This window comes from Nothobranchius furzeri, chromosome 7 (genome assembly GCF_043380555.1).
Source record: "Nothobranchius furzeri strain GRZ-AD chromosome 7, NfurGRZ-RIMD1, whole genome shotgun sequence".
Classification (NCBI taxonomy): Eukaryota; Metazoa; Chordata; class Actinopteri; order Cyprinodontiformes; family Nothobranchiidae; genus Nothobranchius; species Nothobranchius furzeri.
This window is the reverse complement of record NC_091747.1, coordinates 56,950,875-56,969,641: the sequence shown is the minus strand read 5'-3', so window position 1 is coordinate 56,969,641 and position 18,767 is coordinate 56,950,875. Positions and strand designations below refer to the sequence as shown.

The 18,767-nt window shown below is 43.3% G+C and overlaps 1 protein-coding gene across 1 annotated transcript; it reads left to right on the top strand.

Annotated features, from left to right (window-relative positions):
- Window positions 1–8,125: 8,125 nt before the first annotated feature.
- Window positions 8,126–10,312, top strand: LOC139070712 (zinc finger protein 862-like). The gene has a single exon (XM_070553442.1). The coding sequence runs from the start codon at window positions 8,126–8,128 to the stop codon at window positions 10,310–10,312; it is 2,187 nt and encodes a 728-aa protein (XP_070409543.1).
- Window positions 10,313–18,767: the final 8,455 nt, after the last annotated feature.

Genomic DNA, 18,767 nt, shown 5'->3' with positions numbered 1-18,767 from the left:
TCCTAAATGGGCCAAGTGGCTGATGTCGTTTGTAAAGTTCAGGCTTGATTATCTCATATATTGCACTCATTGTTGAAAAAATAATTTTTTTTAATGAATGTTGTAAATCACTATAGAAAACTCACGAAGAGAATAAAATCGCCCTAAATCAGGTTTTATTTGTGATTTATTTTGTTGTATTTTGCACAAAAACACGACCTACATATTTTCAACAGATAACCCAGAAGATCAAAGTTTTTGGCTCTGGAAATGTTTAATTTCACCATAAGGCTGGAGGCCAACCTAATCTAAAGATGCTGAGCTGATTTTGCTCTGATCTGACTGGAAAAACATCACAACTAATAGAGATTACTGCAGGCTAAATGAACATAAATATCTTTAATACATTAATGGACTTTATCTCTTTTTTTTAACAAGCTAGCATAACAAAATATTCCGTGCCTCAATGTTTTAACGTTATGGGGCGACGGTGGGACAGGAGTTAAGTGCTCACCCCGTAATCGGAAGGTTTCAGGTTCGAGCCCCGCTCAGTCTGTCACTGTCGTTGTGTCCTTGGGCAAGACACTTAACCCACGTTGCCTGCTGGTGGTGGTCGGAGGGACCGGTGGCGCCAGTGCTCGGCAGCCTCGCCTCTGTCAGTGCGCCCCAGGGCAGCTGTGGCTACATTGTAGCTCATCCCCACCAGTGTGTGAATGTGTGTGTGAATGGGTGAATGACTGATTGTGTTGTAAAGCGCCTTGGGGGGTTCCAGGACTCTAGAAGGCGCTATATCAAATACAGGCCATTTACCATTTAACGTGTCTGTAAATATTTAGTGGAAATAAAATAATGATGTGGTTCTTTCACATTTGTCTAAACACCTCAGCCAATTACATGGCTCTGACCAAAACCAATGATTGGACCATCTGGTTGTCCGTCTCACCAGACCACTCTACTTCCACTTTTACCTGGGTCCTTGACCCACTCCCAATACTCACACTGCAGCCTACGGTCTTCTGCAAAGTGCACTTGAAGGATGCATGTAAGGCTCCAAGTGTGCAAATAACTGCAAAACTGGGATGGTCACTATTGCATCATCGACCGCACCTTCCTAAAAGGTGGCTGCTTGTGCTAATTTACTCCTAATTAAAACTGAATATTGTTACAAGTGACTAAATTACAGACATGGCATGCCCAAAAATACACACCAGCTCTGTTATCGGCTAACAGACGTGTAATGCACCTTTCCAATAGAGAAACATTTGATTTTAATTGTATATGTACATTATAACATATTAAATATTTCAATAAATATACTTCTAAACATGTTTTCAGAAAGGGCACTTGAGCTGTTGCTCCACCTTCTCTAAAACCCCATGCAGCAACAGATGGTGGGTAATACACTCGCTGAAGGTCGCACCGATGCAGACTTCAGGTTCAGATCTTAACCCTTTGATGCTTGAAGTATGAAATCTTCAACCATGATTTTTTTTAAACAATTTATTTCATTCATCTTTAGGTGTGAATGAAACAAATTTCAACAAATATTTTTTGTAAAATTTTACAATTTACAAATAATTTATTACATGTCCACCTCGGTGGACAGCGTGCATTCTGAGCATGAAATATGTTGGCTTGGCTTACTGAAGTCCAAATGGAGGGGCTCAAATGCAATAAAGTCTACAACAGCTGTGCTGAATAGCAAAAACAAAGAACAATTGTGAGTACCTGTCCACTGTAGAGACCGTTATGCATCAAAGGGATGAACTACACCAGATCAGTAACTGTTGATTCTAGTATTTTAATCTACCAGTGTGGACACAATAACAAAATAGTTATTAATGTTTAACACTTTTTTTCTCCACATAAATGTTATAACATTTTCACTTCACACTTAGGAGTCAAGTTGTCTGAGTATCTGAGTGAAAGAGTGATTTTCTGAGGACTTTAGCGCCTTTTAAAACTAAAAATTCTGAATTGTTTAGAATTTGTAAACGACATTTGATAAATGCAGGAATCTGTCATGATTCTGTCATGCCCTGACCTCAATGCACCATCATTCACCTCATCAGCCTTCATGCATCACACCTGGTCCCCTCGTCAAGCTCCACTCAAGCCCCGTTTCCCCAGCAACTACAGTCAACTCACCATCAAGCTCATGCCACACACCTGCCTCACCAGCTAAATATTCCACAGTCAACCACCAGCATTCTGCCAGATTATTGAACACTCCTGCTAGTAGATCATCCTTCCTGCCTGATCATAGTCTCTGGACGATCGCCAAGAACTCTGCCTGCCACCACGACCCTTGCCTGTCTACGACCATGTCTCTAGCCTGCTCCCTGTACCTGCTTCGACCCACGCCTGCCTTCGACTTTGCCCTTACCTGAGTACTACTCCAGTAACACCTCCTCATAGCTTCAGGCTAATAACGACTGTTAATTGCCTTATTGTGTTTGGTGTCTTCACGGGTCCACTAAGTTCGAGTCAAGACAGAATCACTTCCTGATTCCTCAGTCTTCATCGTTCACTTGGTAAAGCCGACCAGTGAGCACACATTTGAGACCATCCTCTTTTGACCCCATGGTTAAAGCCTCTCTGCAGCTCTCTTTGGGTTCCTGTGGGTGCGACATCCGGTGAACCTCACCAGTTGGGCCGCCTTCTTTCCGGACCCCGGGAGCGACCTTAACACGGGTATCGTAGACTCTGCACGATTGTGTCAGATGGTTTTATGAATAATCTCTACCTTATCAAACCATACAGCCAAACTGATGTGACAACCCAGACACCACAATGTTTTGACAAAAACATTTAGCTTACATTCCATCATTTCATCCATACTTTGTCATGAACAGTCATTTAGAAAAATCATTTTTATAAACTATATTCTTGACTCTGGATTCATGTGAAGTGTGTGTTCCCTGAATAGTCAAAGAAACCAAAGTCTTCTGGTTAAACATTCAAAGACCAATCAGATTGATATTTCATATTTATATGAAACATCACATCATATTGATCATTTAATAAATAAATTACCGATCTTTAATGCTACAACTCTCTTGTTTACTGCAGCAATGCATGCTCCCATTTTAGGACAGAGCCTAGGGTTGATAGCCAGCAGGAGGGGTGAGTTATGTGATCGTTTGTGTTTAAAAGCTAGCTTGTTTTGCAACTTTAAAGGGACTATAAGGAAGTTTGACGGCCAAAACATGTATAGAAATAATAAATGTCTTCTTCATACATTCTCCTGCAATGCCCTGGTCCTGTAGAATGAGCCCTGGCATTTTTACTGTGATTGCCTGTTTTTCTGTAAAATCACAGAAAAAGAGAGCTGCTCGGGTCGAGCAGGCTGCTTCATGCGCGTTCACGCTCAGGCATCGCCCGTAGCGTTTGCTATCCGTAGCTTTAGCAGCAGAGTGAGGCAGTGCTAACTCAGCGACTTTGTCGCTGTTCCTAACGCCTAGTGATGAACCTAGCTACATTTCTGAGGACCCTTAGCTACTTTCTGTAGAACTTTCTTCTAGATATTTCCTGCAAATTAGCAACAAAATAACCATTTTTGCTCTGAACTGTTCTTTGGTTTGATGTTGTTTCAGCTGTCCTCAAGGATATAAATGTTACAGGTACTGTAAATGTTACTGGCGTGTAGCTCACCTTGTACGATGTCTGACTCTCGTGCTGAAGACCTGGGTTTGATTCTGGATGTGAACATAGTTCATTTAGAGTTTCTTTTTTACAGTAATGGTATATATTTTTTACAGGAAGATGCCCAAATTTTTATTTGAGACTCGCCGAACGGCATTGAATTCACAGATAAAAAAAGATGTGGGTTCAACTTTCATTTTGGAACAATTTGTCAAGCAAGGGAATGTAACATGTTGGCCTATTGTTCGCCCAGCCACTAGATGGCGCTGTGTTGTGGCAAGTCAGGAGGGAACCAAGGGTAGGAGAGTTGAAAGGTTATATATAAGGAAATAAAGTGGAATTGGAACGGAGTTCGGTGTGCGCGCATTTATTAAGCTTGGTATCCAGAGAGGATAATACATGGTGTCAGAAGTGGGATTATACGCAACCCCTCGCCGTTGGACAGCTCAGACATGGAGGCTTACGGCGTTCCCACACCGCGCATGGATTGGGACTCTAGCAACCTGCCTGAGGCATGGCGGCGCTTCAAGCAGCACGCCGAGCTAATGTTCGCCGGTCCTCTTCGGGAGAAAGAGGAGGCAGACAAATGCAGCTACCTTCTTCTATGGGTCGGTGAGAAAGGACGGGACGTCTACAACACGTGGACACTCACCGCAGATGACTCCAAAAAGCTTCAGACGTACTACGATAAGTACACCGATTACATCACACCGAAAGCGAACCCAATCTACGCCAGATATAAGTTCCATGAAAAGATGCAGGGTGAAAATGAGGCGTTTGAACAGTTTATTACAGAACTGAAACTGCTTGCTAAAGACTGTGGGTACCCAAATACAGATGAAATGGTCAGGGACCGCATCGTATTCGCCACTAACTCGCCACACGTCCGAGAAAAGCTACTCAGCCAAGGCGCAGAGCTCACGCTGGAGAAAGCTATAGATATAGCACGATCACACGAGCTAGCAAAGCAGCAGCTGAAATACATGGGCCATTCGAGGGGCCAGGAAACGGTGCATGCTATCGGCAGGAATCCACACAGACAAGAACATCAAACAAGAAGCGTGAAACCAAAGGAACACACTAAAGTAATACTGAATACGTGCAGCTATTGTGCTGGACAACACAATAATAAAGACATCTGCCCAGCAAAAGGAAAGCAATGTGCAAAGTGCAAGAAAATGAACCATTTTGCAAGAGCATGCAGGTCAAAACTCCCTTCGCAGGCAAAAGCCCACCTCAAATCAGTACACTTTGTGAGAGAGAACATAGAAGTGACAAATGAGGACACAGATGAGGAGCAAGACTGTTTCTACATTGATAGCATCACAATAGAAAATGAAGGAAGAAACGATGAGCAAGCATATGCTGACATGCAACTTGGTTCTTCCCCACAGACAGTGAGGTTCAAAGTCGACACTGGGGCACAAGCAAACACAATTCCAGCCAACATGTTCCAGACACTCTTCCCACATGTGACACTGAAGCCTGTCACACACAAGCTCACAGATTACGGGGGACACTCACTCAGTGTGGAAGGAAAATGCCAGCTAAAATGCAAACACAAAGACAAAACTCGCACGTTGGAATTCCATGTTGTCAACACAAGCGCCCCACCTGTATTAGCAATGAAAGCCTGCCGTGACCTAAATCTGGTCAGGATCATGATGGCAGTGACGGAGGAAAGAGAAAAGACAACCAACAGTTCGCAGGCAATACTAGACGAGTACGCTGACGTGTTCAAAGGGATAGGAGAATTTCCTGGTGAATGCAGTTTCCATGTAAACCCAGAAGTCGCACCCACAGTCAGCCCACCTCGTCGAATTCCCATCGCTCTGCGAGCCCGACTGAAAGACGAGCTTGACAGCATGGAAAGGAATCAAATCATATGCAAGGTGACAGATCCTACGGACTGGGTGAATGCACTTGTTGTTGTGGAAAAACCCAAAACAGGAAGACTCCGAGTATGTCTGGACCCCAGACCCCTCAACAAGGCTATACAAAGACCCCATTACCCTCTACCCACCTTGGAGGATGTCACCACAAAACTTGCTGGGGCCAAGTATTTCAGTGTTTTGGATGCCAGATCGGGCTACTGGGCCATTAAGCTAAGCCACGAATCATCTCTGTTAACCACATTTAATACTGTGTTTGGCAGGTACCGCTTCCTCAGGCTGCCCTTTGGCATAATCTCAGCCCAGGATGAGTTCCAACGACGCGTGGATGAGACCTACGAGGGCCTGAGGGGCGTGGCAGCCATTGTGGACGATGTGTTGGTTTTCGGAGCAACCAAACAGGAGCATGACGATAATTTGAGGGCCATGCTGGAGCGCAGCAGGGAGAGAGGTGTAAAACTGAACCCCGACAAGTGCACCATCTGCGTCAAAGAGGTCAGTTACTTCGGTCACACATTGTCACACGAAGGACTAAAACCAGATCCACAAAAAGTAAAAGCAATCCAAGACATGGTGCCCCCACAGAACAGGGCAGAACTGGAAACAGTGCTGGGGATGGTTAATTATTTAGCAAGATTTGCCCCACACCTGTCAGAGATAAACGCGCCACTCCGCCAGCTGTTAAAGCAGGACAGTGAGTTTGTATGGGACAAGAACCATGACAGATCCTTCCAACAAATGAAGGAGCTGATCACTAGAGAACCAGGCCCAGTCCTCTCCTTCTTCAACCCCAAGAAAGTGCTACGACTCCAGGTCGACGCATCCCAAAGTGGCCTTGGTGCTGTGATGCTGCAGGATGGCAGGCCAGTTGCCTACGCATCCAAGTCAGCACTGAGCGGAACTATGCCCAAATAGAAAAAGAGCTGTATGCTGTTCTCTTCGGCTGCAAGCGGTTCCACGAGTACATGTACGGTCGACACGTGACCATTGAATCGGACCACAAGCCACTAGAGTCCATACTCAAAAAACCACTAGCAGCAGCACCACCACGGCTACAGAGGATGATACTACAACTGCAAAAGTACAACATCAGCATCATCCACAAGCCGGGGAAAGACATCCCGGTAGCTGACACGCTCTCCCGGAAATCCATAGAGTTCCACGATAAATCACTCTGTGACGGGATGGATGCGCAGATCCACACTGTCCTCAGCAACATGCCTGTCAGTGATCAGAGACTCTTAGAAATAAGAAACGTAACAGCCCAGGATCCTCAGCTCAACGCTCTGAGAAGGACCACATTGAGTGGATGGCCGGATAAAAGATCTCAATGTCCGCCTGAAATCCAGGAGTTTTGGAACCACAGGGATGAGATCTCACTGATGGACGGGATCATGTTTAAAGGAGAGAAAATGATCATCCCAAAAAGGCTCAGAAGGGACATGATTGATCGGATACATTCCAGCCATATGGGAATAGAAAAAAGTAAAAACAGAGCCAGAGACCTTCTGTTTTGGCCAGGCATGGGAAAGCAGATTGAGGAAGCAGTCGGAGCCTGCAGCACATGCCAGGAGAGACAAGATACTAACCCCAAGGAACCCCTGCTGTCACATGCAATACCAGAACGACCATGGCAGGTTATAGCCACCGATCTGTTCACTTGGAACTCGGAAGACTACATCATCATCGTCGATTACTACAGTAGATTCTTCGAATTGGAAAGACTGCACAGCTGCACTGCAGAAGCAGTGATCCACAAACTAAAGTCAGCCATGGCCAGGCATGGTATTCCAGTGACAGTGATTAGTGATAACAGGCCGTGCTATGCTTCAAGTAAGTTCCAACAGTTCGCAAAGTCATGGAGTTTCACCCACAGCACTACTAGCCCCCATTACCCACAGAGCAACGGCCTAGCCGAAAAGACTGTCCAGACAGCAAAAAAACTACTGGACAAGGCCAAAGCTGAACATAAGGATCCCTACTTGAGCCTATTAGAATACTGGAACACCCCTGTGGACAACTTAAAGTCGCCTGCACAACTTCTCATGAGCCGGAGACTCCGCTCCATCCTCCCTGCAACACCAAAACAGCTGGAACCCCAAGTAGTTTGTCAGCAAACAGTGCGTGAGAGGAGAGAAGTCTGCCAGCAGCGCCAGCAAACTTATTTCAACAGAGCAGCCCGACCTCTGCCTCAACTATTTCCTGGTGCACCGGTCCGGTTCCGGCAACAAGATGGTTCCTGGAAATCAGCTGTGGTCGAAAGTTGTGCCGACACGCCCAGAAGCTACAACATAACCACAGATACAGGACAAGTTTATTGCCGTAACCCAGGGCCTGAAATTCACTGCGGGATTGCGGGTATTGCGCGTTATATAGTTGCTTCTCGCAAATCCAGTTTTATAATGCGGGAAAGTCCCGCACAGCCTGCAGCGAATGTGGACGTTTGTATCGGAGCCATTAAAATCCCACAACATCGAACCCGTTCTTCATCTTGGTGATTGGCGGCGCGCTGGATTTTTTTTTCTCTCCACTTATCAAAATACGAGCTCAGTCCCTTGCTAGCAGCAAAGCAGTGCTTCGGTTGTCGGATTTAACGCCTGCATGCAGACATGGACCGCTGGTTAAAACGGAAATCTAACAACGAAGGGGAACCTGCTCCCAAAAAAACTGTACAAGAAATCCCCAGCACGGAAGGCAGCGAGGGAGGAGGCGTTGGAGGCAGGGCGGGTGGCAGCGCCGATTCCAGCGATGCTGTGAATGAGACGGATCCTCCGGACTTTCAAAAAGGTAGTGCCACTGAACGTAACGTTAGCAAGCAGCCTAAAGATAAGTTTCAGGCTAACTGGCTCAGACTGTATCCCTGGCTTGAAAATAACAATGGTAAAATGAACTGCTCCATTTGTAAGATGTACGGCGCTGTGCCTTTTGCAAGTCGATGCTACAAAACATCAACTTTACGTCGTCACGCTGATGGTGTGTCTCACACTGCAGCAATAAAAAGAAAACGTGAGGCGGATTCAGCTAAAAGTGTAATGACCAAAGCTATCGAAGATGCACATTTACAGTCTGCTGCAGAAATGAAGGGGCTCCTGAAAACTGCATATTTTATTGCAAAAAATGAAATGGCAAAAGCTAAATTTTGCCATGTGGTTAAATTCCTGAAAGAAATGGAGTGTCCTGCTTTCAAAAAACTTACAGAAACATCAAGCTATGGTAGCTACATCAATGAAAAAGGACTGTCAGAAATGCAGCAAGCTATTGCAAGCACACTTGTGGAAGATATTGACAAAGCTGTTGAAAGAAGTCCCGTGTTTTCATTAATATTGGATGAATCTACTGACATTAGTAACACCAAACGACTGATTATCTATGTCAGGTTCATAGATGAGAACAACGTCAAAACAAAACTGATAAGGAATTCTGAAATTGCTGATGGAAGAGCAGACACTATTGTTGAAGATGTAAAACAGCTATTGACAGAAAAAAAACTGGATGGAAAAAAACTTGCTGCAGTTTGCACTGATGGAGCTGCTGTAATGACAGGATGCAGACAAGGAGTTATTAAAAAGCTCAGAGAGCTATACAACCCAGACCTGGTAGGAATCCACTGTACGGCTCATCGTCTCGCACTTGCTGCCAGTGATGCAGCCAACTCTGTGCCACAGGTGAAACGGTTTCAGCAGGATTTGAGATCAATTTTTATTTTTTTCAGTAATTCTGCTGTCAGAAGCAACAAGCTGCATGAATTGCAGAAACAGCTGGATGAACCCCAACTGAAGTTCACCCAGCCGCATGCAGTAAGGTGGCTGTCAATTCACAATGCAGTGTCGGTAGTGTGTAGATCACTGAAATCCCTGAGAGATGTCCTGGAGCACATGGCTTCCTCTAATGCACAAGATGCTGACAAAGCTAAAGGTCTGCTACTAGCTGTGAGACAGTTTAACTTTGTGGCTCTTTGTCACATGATGAAGGACGTACTGATGCATGTAGTCCTTCTCTCAAAACATTTTCAAAGAGAAGATCTGGACTTCTCCACAGCACAGCCAATGGTTGAAAGTACCAAAGAAGCCCTGAAGGAAATAATCGTCCACCCTGGCCCTGCAGAAACTGAATTCTTCAGCTCTCTTGATGGAAACAAGTTTAAAGGAGACAAAATTTTTGACTGCCACACCCAAAAACCAGCCTTTGATGACATGAAGAGCAGGTACGTGGGATCTTTAATAACAGAGATTGAGAGAAGATTCCCCTGTGAGACACTGGATGTTCTGTCATGGTTTACGATTTTGGAGCCAAAAAAAGCCATTATGGCAAAAAAGTCCGATAACTTTTCTCATTATGGCCTTGAAAAACTCGACAACCTTCTTGCACACTTCTCAAACTATGTAAGTGCAGTGGATGGATGCTCGGAGTTTGCCTTGCTGAAGCAAACTATGGTTTCCAGTGACTCGTACGCCTCATTGACCTTCCAGCAGTTTGCAGAGGCTGTTTTGAGTGACCATCGGGGTGTGTTCATTGAAATGGAGAAGCTCATTAAGATCGCTTTAGTCATCCCAATTGCCAGTGTGTCATGTGAACGCGGATTCAGCACACAAAACAGGATAAAAACAAGATTCAGAAATTCTCTGAATAACGCAAACCTCACCAATCTGATGCTGATTTCAGAGCTTGGCCCTCCGCAAGAGCAGTTTGATTTCAACAGAGCTTTCATCAAATGGAAAGAGATGAAGCAGAGGAGACAGAAGACAGAGAGGACAGAGGACCAAGCGGAGCGTGGGAGAACCCCGCTCCAAAACTAATTAGTACTGTGAGCTAACAGATACCTTAATGTACATAGTTGCAATCGTGTTTGATGCCACATCAACGAAACTGTTTGTGTTAAAAGTTAAGTTAATGAAAATTCATCAGTTTGAGATAGAGGAATTCAGAGAAAGAAATCAGAGTAAGAAGCGAAGATGGAGACAACAGATAAAGAAGCACAAACAAGAGCAAAGATGCAGCCCAGAGAGTTGGACAACAAACTTCAGCAATGAAAATTGTTAAGATAATTTCTAATACCAGTGCAGCAAAAAGGAGCATTTTTATTTGAGTTTTATACTTCAAAGTTATTACAATGGAGAAAGATGCAGTGTTAGAGGCCAAGAAAAAGACAACATTCGGACAAAAGAAAAGAAGGCCACAGATGCAGCTATGAGGACCACTAAGCAAGATTAAAAAAAGTTAATAAATGCATCAATCTGAGGTAAGAATACAACAATGTTAAGGCCTGTTGTTAATCCCACAAGTAGTTCCTGGAAAGTTTATATTTATTTTTTTAACTTCTGTGTGAGGAAAGAAATCAGGCAGAGGAGATGAAACAAAGAAAGGGACAAGAGCAACGAAGATGAGAATGCTGCAGGAGTCCAATGAAAGCTGCTTATAAACGTGATGTAAGGTATGATTAGTACAACATAAGACTGCACATTTGGTAATCACCCCCCCCCCCCCCCCCCCCCCATATATATAAATTCCCCCTGTACAGACATATGTGAAGGGGGAATTCTCCCCTGTTTTTAGAAGTGAATTTCAGGCCCTGGTAACCGCCGACATCTCCGCGAAAGCAGAGACAGTGTAGGAGGTGAGAAGTCCATTCAACCAACGGTCCACAGCAATGACAGCGCTGTGGTTTCTCAGCCCCCGCCTGCGGAGCCCCCTGATAAAGACATTACAACTCCCGGATACACGACTCGATATGGGCGTGTTACTAAACCAAGACAGGTCTTGGACCTGTAATATTGTAAAGGGTGCAGGCGGATCGCTGCCCTAAAAAAAAAAAAAAAAAACGAACTGTTCACATGTTTATTGTTTCAATGATGTCTCCAAATGTATGTTCATTATGGTAATGATATAGCCAGTATTGAATTGAGTTGAATGCTGTGTTATTAATGGGTTATTGAGTTGAATGCTGTGTTATTAATGGGTTATTGAGTTGAATGCTGTGTTATTAATGGGTTACTCAGGATGTTTATTCCCGTAATTTCAGTTGCCTGAAAAACTAAAAAATTCACAGGCCTGAGTTGCTTTATTGTTGTTGGTTTTTTTTTTTAAGAAGGGGGATGTAACATGTTGACCTATTGTTCGCCCAGCCACTAGATGGCGCTGTGTTGTGGCAAGTCAGGAGGGAACCAAGGGTAGGATATATGAGGAAATAAAGTGGAATTGGAACGGAGTTCGGTGTGCGCGCATTTATTAAGCTTGGTATCCAGAGAGGATAATACAGGGAAGGGAATGATCTGAGCATGCAGGAGGACTGACCCATCTTAAACCTTTGTCGGCTGTGCTGAAGAGAAAGGTACAGAACCAAATTATTTAATTAAATAGCTGCGCGTTCTCCTGTCCATTGTCCACCGGGCCACACACACACACACACACACACACACACACACACACACACACACACACAGGACTGTTTCAGCTGTTATTTTCGTTATGGAGTGTGCACGTACAGCATGCGCGCCTTATGCAGGAGCCTACTATTGAAGCTGCCGTTACGCTTTTGGCCTGAGGGGGCAATCGCGAGCATAAAAATTCAAAACTCCGAAAAGTCCCTTTAAGCTTTGTGCTAATATGTATCATTAATTTAAATCCCTCCATAACTTCATCTACAAATCCAGATCTAAACATTTACTGTAGCATTTAGTATCCAACTAGAAGTACAGGTCTCATTTTATTTATCTCACAGCGAGGTGGAGATCTGACTGAGTAATGTGCTTTGATCAGATTATTTTTCCATGCTGGTGACTTTTTTTTACCCTGATCTACCCTGGCACCCTCACATGGGAAAAGGTGTCTCTTCTCAGATGCAATACTAAAGCCTTTAATTTCACAAAACCGTGTAATAGAATTGTGCTTAAATCACAAAAGATTTAGAATGATTCAGATGTTTTGCTTCAATCACACAAAAGCTACCCAACCTTTTTGATAAGAGTAGGTTTAAGGAATACTTAGCGATTTTCTTGGTCTACATCAGATGTTATGCTTTATCTTGGAGCAGTAGCATGACTTTGTCTCTGGGGGACATTTACTGAGGAGACCTCTGGGCACTGACTTTGAGCCACGAGGCTGTGTAGTTTGGCTCGGCTCAATATGGTCTCATTTGTAAAGAACATAATGGCTCTGTGTTAATTCCAGACTAATGTTGTAAATTCATATCAGAGCTCAGACAGAACTAGGTCTGCTCTGGATTAGATATACCCCGAGCAAACAGACCACTACTTCAATCACTTTGCAGCAGGATGACGAGATGTAAAACGAGAGTACATCAGAGTATACAGATGAGGGCTGATGTGTGTCTGCTTTGCAGACATCCAACTTGGTTGGGTTTCTTTTAGCCAGTCTGCTTCTAAGTACTTTATGGCATTTGTGCAAGTAGACTTGGCAGTGAACTAGTCCGCCCAACACCTCATGTAGAAATAAATGAAGATCTATGCATGCATACAGCAAACGTACAATTAGACCTCCATCCCCACAGACAGTATTAGAAACTCGGATCAGAACTAGGACGGTGGAAGCTAACACACACTAAGAGCTTACTTTGCTCAGACAACATGGACACAACTTTTACCTTGGGTTTATGGAAGTACCTCAAGAAATATGGTGATGGGTTTTTTCCCAGACTTTCAAAGCACATGTGAACTGGAGAACCAAACATCTGAAACCCTGCAGCAGCTAGTGGAGAACCAGGACGAATGCTATACTGCTCTTTTTGAATCCATGTTTTGATGACCAGAGCCACCTTTTGGGCACCCTAGAGTAAAACTCCTCAAGGGTTGAGAAGCATGATCTCCAACAGAGGGATCACACTTCTCACTGTCCTTATACCAGTCAGCAAGTGTAGCCCCCAGGGGTGGTCTGCTCTTCGGGAGGTTGGAGAGTAACCCTAACCCGAATGCCCGTTCTGTTCCAGGCCAATAGCTACACACACACCCTGACCCCCGGTCAGAGATTTTTCGTTAAAGAATTGAGCATCTGGAACTCCTCCATCCCCACACACTCAGATGGAGAAACGGCAGCATCCTTCCTAGTCTGAACTGAGATGGTATTGTAGCGACATGAATGGCCTCATATTTGTGACCCAAAGGTCACACTTCCCCAGCTAGGTCGAGCTGGGTCAAGCTGTAACTTTTGTTCCACATATTAGCCATCGCAGGAGCCGTAAAGTCTGCTAAAAACCATCTTTTATCTGTCTGCTGTTCCGTCCCAAGATGAAGGACACTTCAAGATTTTAAAATAATAATTTTAATAAACTCTTTTTACTGTTTATTACAATCATCAGGGTTCATTATAAATGTATTTAACTACTGAAATGACTGATTATTCTGTGGTTAATAATAATTATTGTTTATGATAATCAGTAATGTGTGATCAATAACCAGAAGGTCATTCGCACGTGTACACATCGTGCAGAACTGAATCCAGGGTAAAGTTAACTTGCTCTCACATGTCTTTGCTCCATAACAACAAGCTTTCTGACGCTGAGAGGGCGTGTTCTGAGGTTTTGTTAAAACCAAAATCTCAGCAGCTCAAGTCCAGCTCTTGAACCAAGCAGATACTCTCGTGGCGACGAGAGTCTCATGAGGACGAGGGTCGGCCGTCTGAAGCCTCCACTAGGCTGTTCTGTCACGCCGATAGAATTGCTCTGAATAAACGCCACCTGTAACCAGCTGACCAAAACTCCTTCAGAGTTATTGATTTTGAGACGCAAATAGTTTAATCAGTCGTTGTGACCCGGAGACATCTCAGGACCGATTTTAGTCGCACCGAGCAGGGGCGGATTTAGGACTGAAGAAGATCCGGGGCTTAACACGCGCGCGCACACATGTGACACGCACTAGTCAACATCATATATATAATATATATATATATATATATATATCTTGTACCACATAATTTTTAATCTGAAGCTATATATTCAGCATATTCAGGGCAGAGTATTGTTTCTGTTAGTGTTTAGTGTGAGATGATAGTAAATATTCCCTTCTTTCTCCAACAACTTTGCCTGATAAGCTAACTTTAGGCAAACCAGCAGCACAACAAATATTTTCAAATAAGACTCACAAACCTGAGTCAACACCAGTCTCATCAGAGCTGGGGTTCTGTCGTTGTACTTTTGGTCTAAAAAACGTCCTTATGTCCATCTTCACTCATGCGTTTCAGGCAGAGAGTGTAGAAGAAGCCAGCTGCTGAAGGGCTTCTTCTTCAGTGGTGGAGGCTCAGGCAGGCTGTATACAAACTACTGCCAGCTGCGCCCTCTCTGTTGGACTTTGGTACTGCATGTTACTTCCGCGATTTAGATCCGGAGCTTAACATGAAAGATCCGGGGCTTCAGCCCAAGTATAGCCGGGCCTAACGCCGCTCCTGGCACCGAGGTCCTTCTACCAACCTCGTGCCCGGAGGACATCATCTCCACCTGACATCTCAGATCCAGAAGAGGTTCTCCTGAACTGGGTGGGGTGGACACTTTCGGACAGATGGTGTCTGTATGCTGTTATCTCTAAGAAACAACTCAGTTAACTGCAAAACAACTCTTCCACCCAGAACGCTTTTCCCTCTCTGAAAGAAATCTCCTGAGATATCATCCACGCATCCAAACATCGCATTCCATTTTAGTTTTCCATTCAGGCACAGGTTTGCTTTTAATACGTTTTAATATCAAAGCTGTTACAAATTGTCATCTTTAAATTGTTAGTAATAAACTCTTAACTTTTTAAACCTGACTCTTCTTTGAAATGAAACACAGAATGCTGTATATTTAGTTATTGAATAAGCAAAGATTCCATTAAGTCTTCTGTTTAATAAATAAACTTTTGCTATTAATTTAAATATCTTTAATTAAAAATTAATCTTTGGATTAAATATAGACCAAGCCCGTTGGCGTATGAACTTCTATCGATTATATAAATATCCTAGATATTTATATATGATATAAGCTTCATTTGTTAACTTGTTTGATCTTTCTCAGAATCTAACAAAGCTGACAGCAAACAACGTTAATTCTAGTATGTAGATTGTCTACGCTACAGTATTAAATTCCTGGGATGAATCATAGCCCCAGTCCATTCCTGGTAGTCCCAGTCCTCCATGTGACAAAGAAGAAGTGTCATCCACGAAAGCTCTAGAACATCCAAGGTCGTCAACACCTTAGAACAAATCTCATCCATTTCTGGTACTCTATCTTTTCAATCTCTGTCAAAGTACTGACACCGTGTCCCCTTGAGTCGTCAGATTCTCCCTCTTTAGTTGAGGACAAGGTGATGTGCTTAAGGAGATCCTGAAAGATACAAGCAGCCTTGAGACGGACCTGACTTTCCTTTCCTGAGTCATTTGACAGTTTACCCAAACCTCTTAAAGGTCAACAGCTTCTAGATGTCTCTGACTTTTTATGTTTTAGAAGTAAATCAACTCATGAAGAGTTTTTAAAGCCCGTGCCACGTAGAACGTTCTGTCTTCTTTGTTATCCCTACAGCGTGATGATTACATTATCACATGCAACACTTTGTCAGGGTTTTCTGTCTGCTGCATTATTATTTGTACTCAGTTAGAATGGCCTTCCAGTAGCCTACTTGTGCACATTACCTTGCATTAAACATTGAGATGCTTTTCTCAGACATGCTGCTGAGAGCTCTCCCATGGCTTTGAATCATTCAGACGAGTGCTGCACACCACGCTGGTAGAACACTCAAGAATGCTGTAGGAACATTAATGCATCAGCATTCTTGAATAATGTAGTGTATAAATGCACATTTAATGTCTTTGTATGCATTGTTATAAATCAAATGACCGTTGCGGTGAACTGTGGTTGTGCAGGCCACTGAATCAGGCTGTGAAACCGCTAGGTCATCGTCTTTAATTACTGAAAATTGGCAGCAGTGCAGCTTTATTTCCAATGGCTAAATATAGATAATTACTTCCATTATTGAACTCTTGATGCATTTCCTTTCAAGTGTCTGCTATCTACACTGCTTCATCCTTAAAGAGCAAGTCAACCCCTACCAGAGTCTAACTCCTCTCCCACTTCATGTTTGAAAAATGCAATAAATGCTGTTGCCTGGCAGACCGAGAGGGTAGAGACGCTAACAAATACACTCAGGCTCACGACTGCATTGTGACATCATAATGTACCAGTTTACATCATAGCATACCTCTTAGCCAATAGCGGTGGCAGATTTAAATTAAAATACAGTGCAGAGTTTTTACCTGACAACGGCACAACACTGCCAGTTTTAGGCAGAATATTTAAATTTTAACTAAGATGCACTGAAGTGCCAAATTATTGACGACACATGTCTGCAGCACGATTAGACACTCGTTTATTTAGTTTATCAGCAAAAAAAAGTTTATTTGGGGGTGACTTGCTCTTTAATCGGGTTACGGGTAGCCAGCGCCCATCAGCCAACGGTCACCAGACAAGAAGTAAGGGACACCCTGGACAAATCACCAATCCATCAAAGGGCCCTTGATTAATTTATTTTATAGAAATATTAAAACATAACAGGAGTTTTTTCTTAAATGATTTATCGGACAAACATAGGTTTGTTTGTTCTCCTGGGAGAAGAACCCTATTTCTGATTGTTGACTGCACATAGATAGTTGCGATGAAAAAATCTTCTCATCTCTCATTTCCATTAATAGATCACATAAATAGATCATCTGTATCATAAAAAGTGTCTGATGATGTGGACCTCCTACTGTTACATACATTAATGTCTTTGATCAGGATTTAATGTATAAGTAGATGCTCTTTGGCTTTGGAAGCACAACAAACACGCTGAAACATTCCGGTCTTTGGACCGTCGAGGTGTTTGAGTAGCTTGGTCTTACAGCTTAACAACAGTTTGTACCGCCCCCCTGTTGTTTAGTTAGACAACAAAAGAACTCAACCCTAATCCCAAGAGGGTTAATAGTGTACAGACTAATGCATGTTAAAAAGCACATGCATGCACACACGCACGCACGCACGCACACACACACACACACACACACACACACACACACACACACACACACACACACACACACACACACACACACATACATGAACACACTTGCTTAGTTTAATCTTAAGCTGAAAGACCCCCTGTCCTGAAACCACCTGCCAAGGAGGACCTGGATGAAGAATATGCTGTGTGTGTGTGTGTGTGTGTGTGTGTGTGTGTGTGTGTGTGTGTGTGTGTGTCAAAAATACACTTTCTTCTACAAAAATACACGTTTCTTCTGTTCAGTGGCTCAATAACAGATGATCAAATGCCCACACTTTGTGTTCACAGCGGTCTTTATCGAGTCTTATCTGCAAGTCTTTTGGTGCAAGTTTTATAGTCCTCAGCAGAAAGGATTTAGGGATTATTAGAGCTACTTAGACAAACACATTTGACACGTTCAGTTTGTCTAAGGTGGACGTTGAAACGTCCCTGTGATCTCCAATAGGCATGTCAGAAAAAGGCTAAGGTATGATAAACAGAATAAACACAGCAGGATTTGTTCTCAGGTGATTTATCTCGACGTGTCAAAACTCAGGATTGTGTAAAGGCACTTACAATCGCTACTACTGATGTTTTTTTTTAAATAGGCAGCTTCAGTGACATAAATATAAATAGTTTTTACCGTAATGTATTAATTATCTATTCAAATTTTATTAAAATACATTTATTTATTGACTTTAAAATGTGGGCTGCGCAGCGGTTAGAGCTGCTGCCTTGCAGCAAGAAGGTCCTGACAATGGGTGGACTTTAAAATGTATGGTTGGGGGGGGGGGCAGTGAGGTGGCCAACAATTTTCCAAGGGTGGCCATTGCCCCCCGCCCCATTGCCACTCTTTGGGGCACCACTGGTGGTAATCTCATCATAATCAGTGAATTAAAGTTAAATGATGAGGTCCTATCCTATAATAAGCCTAGAAAATGACATCATGGCGGGAGGAGAGCCTCTGGGCAGCCACTCCTTGATTCAGTAGGATAAAAAACACAAACGTGTTTCCGTGACTCTGAAGGGGCGAGACTTTTGCATATGAGGGTTTTTGTTTTCGTCACAGAAAAAGGCAAAAGGAAGCAGCTAACAGTGTAACATAAAAAAGGAGTATTTGTTAAATATTTGATCAAATTAAGACTTTCTATCCATGATTTAATTTTTTCCCTCTGACGACCCCCTCTCTCTCACACACAGCACCTATGCTATACATCCCTAACCTAATGAGTTGCTAACTTTTTGCTATTCATGAAGA

What these genes read in the sequence shown, in the direction of transcription:
- LOC139070712 (XM_070553442.1), top strand. Translation starts at nt 8,126, where the DNA reads ATGGACCGCTGGTTAAAACGGAAATCTAACAACGAAGGGGAACCTGCT.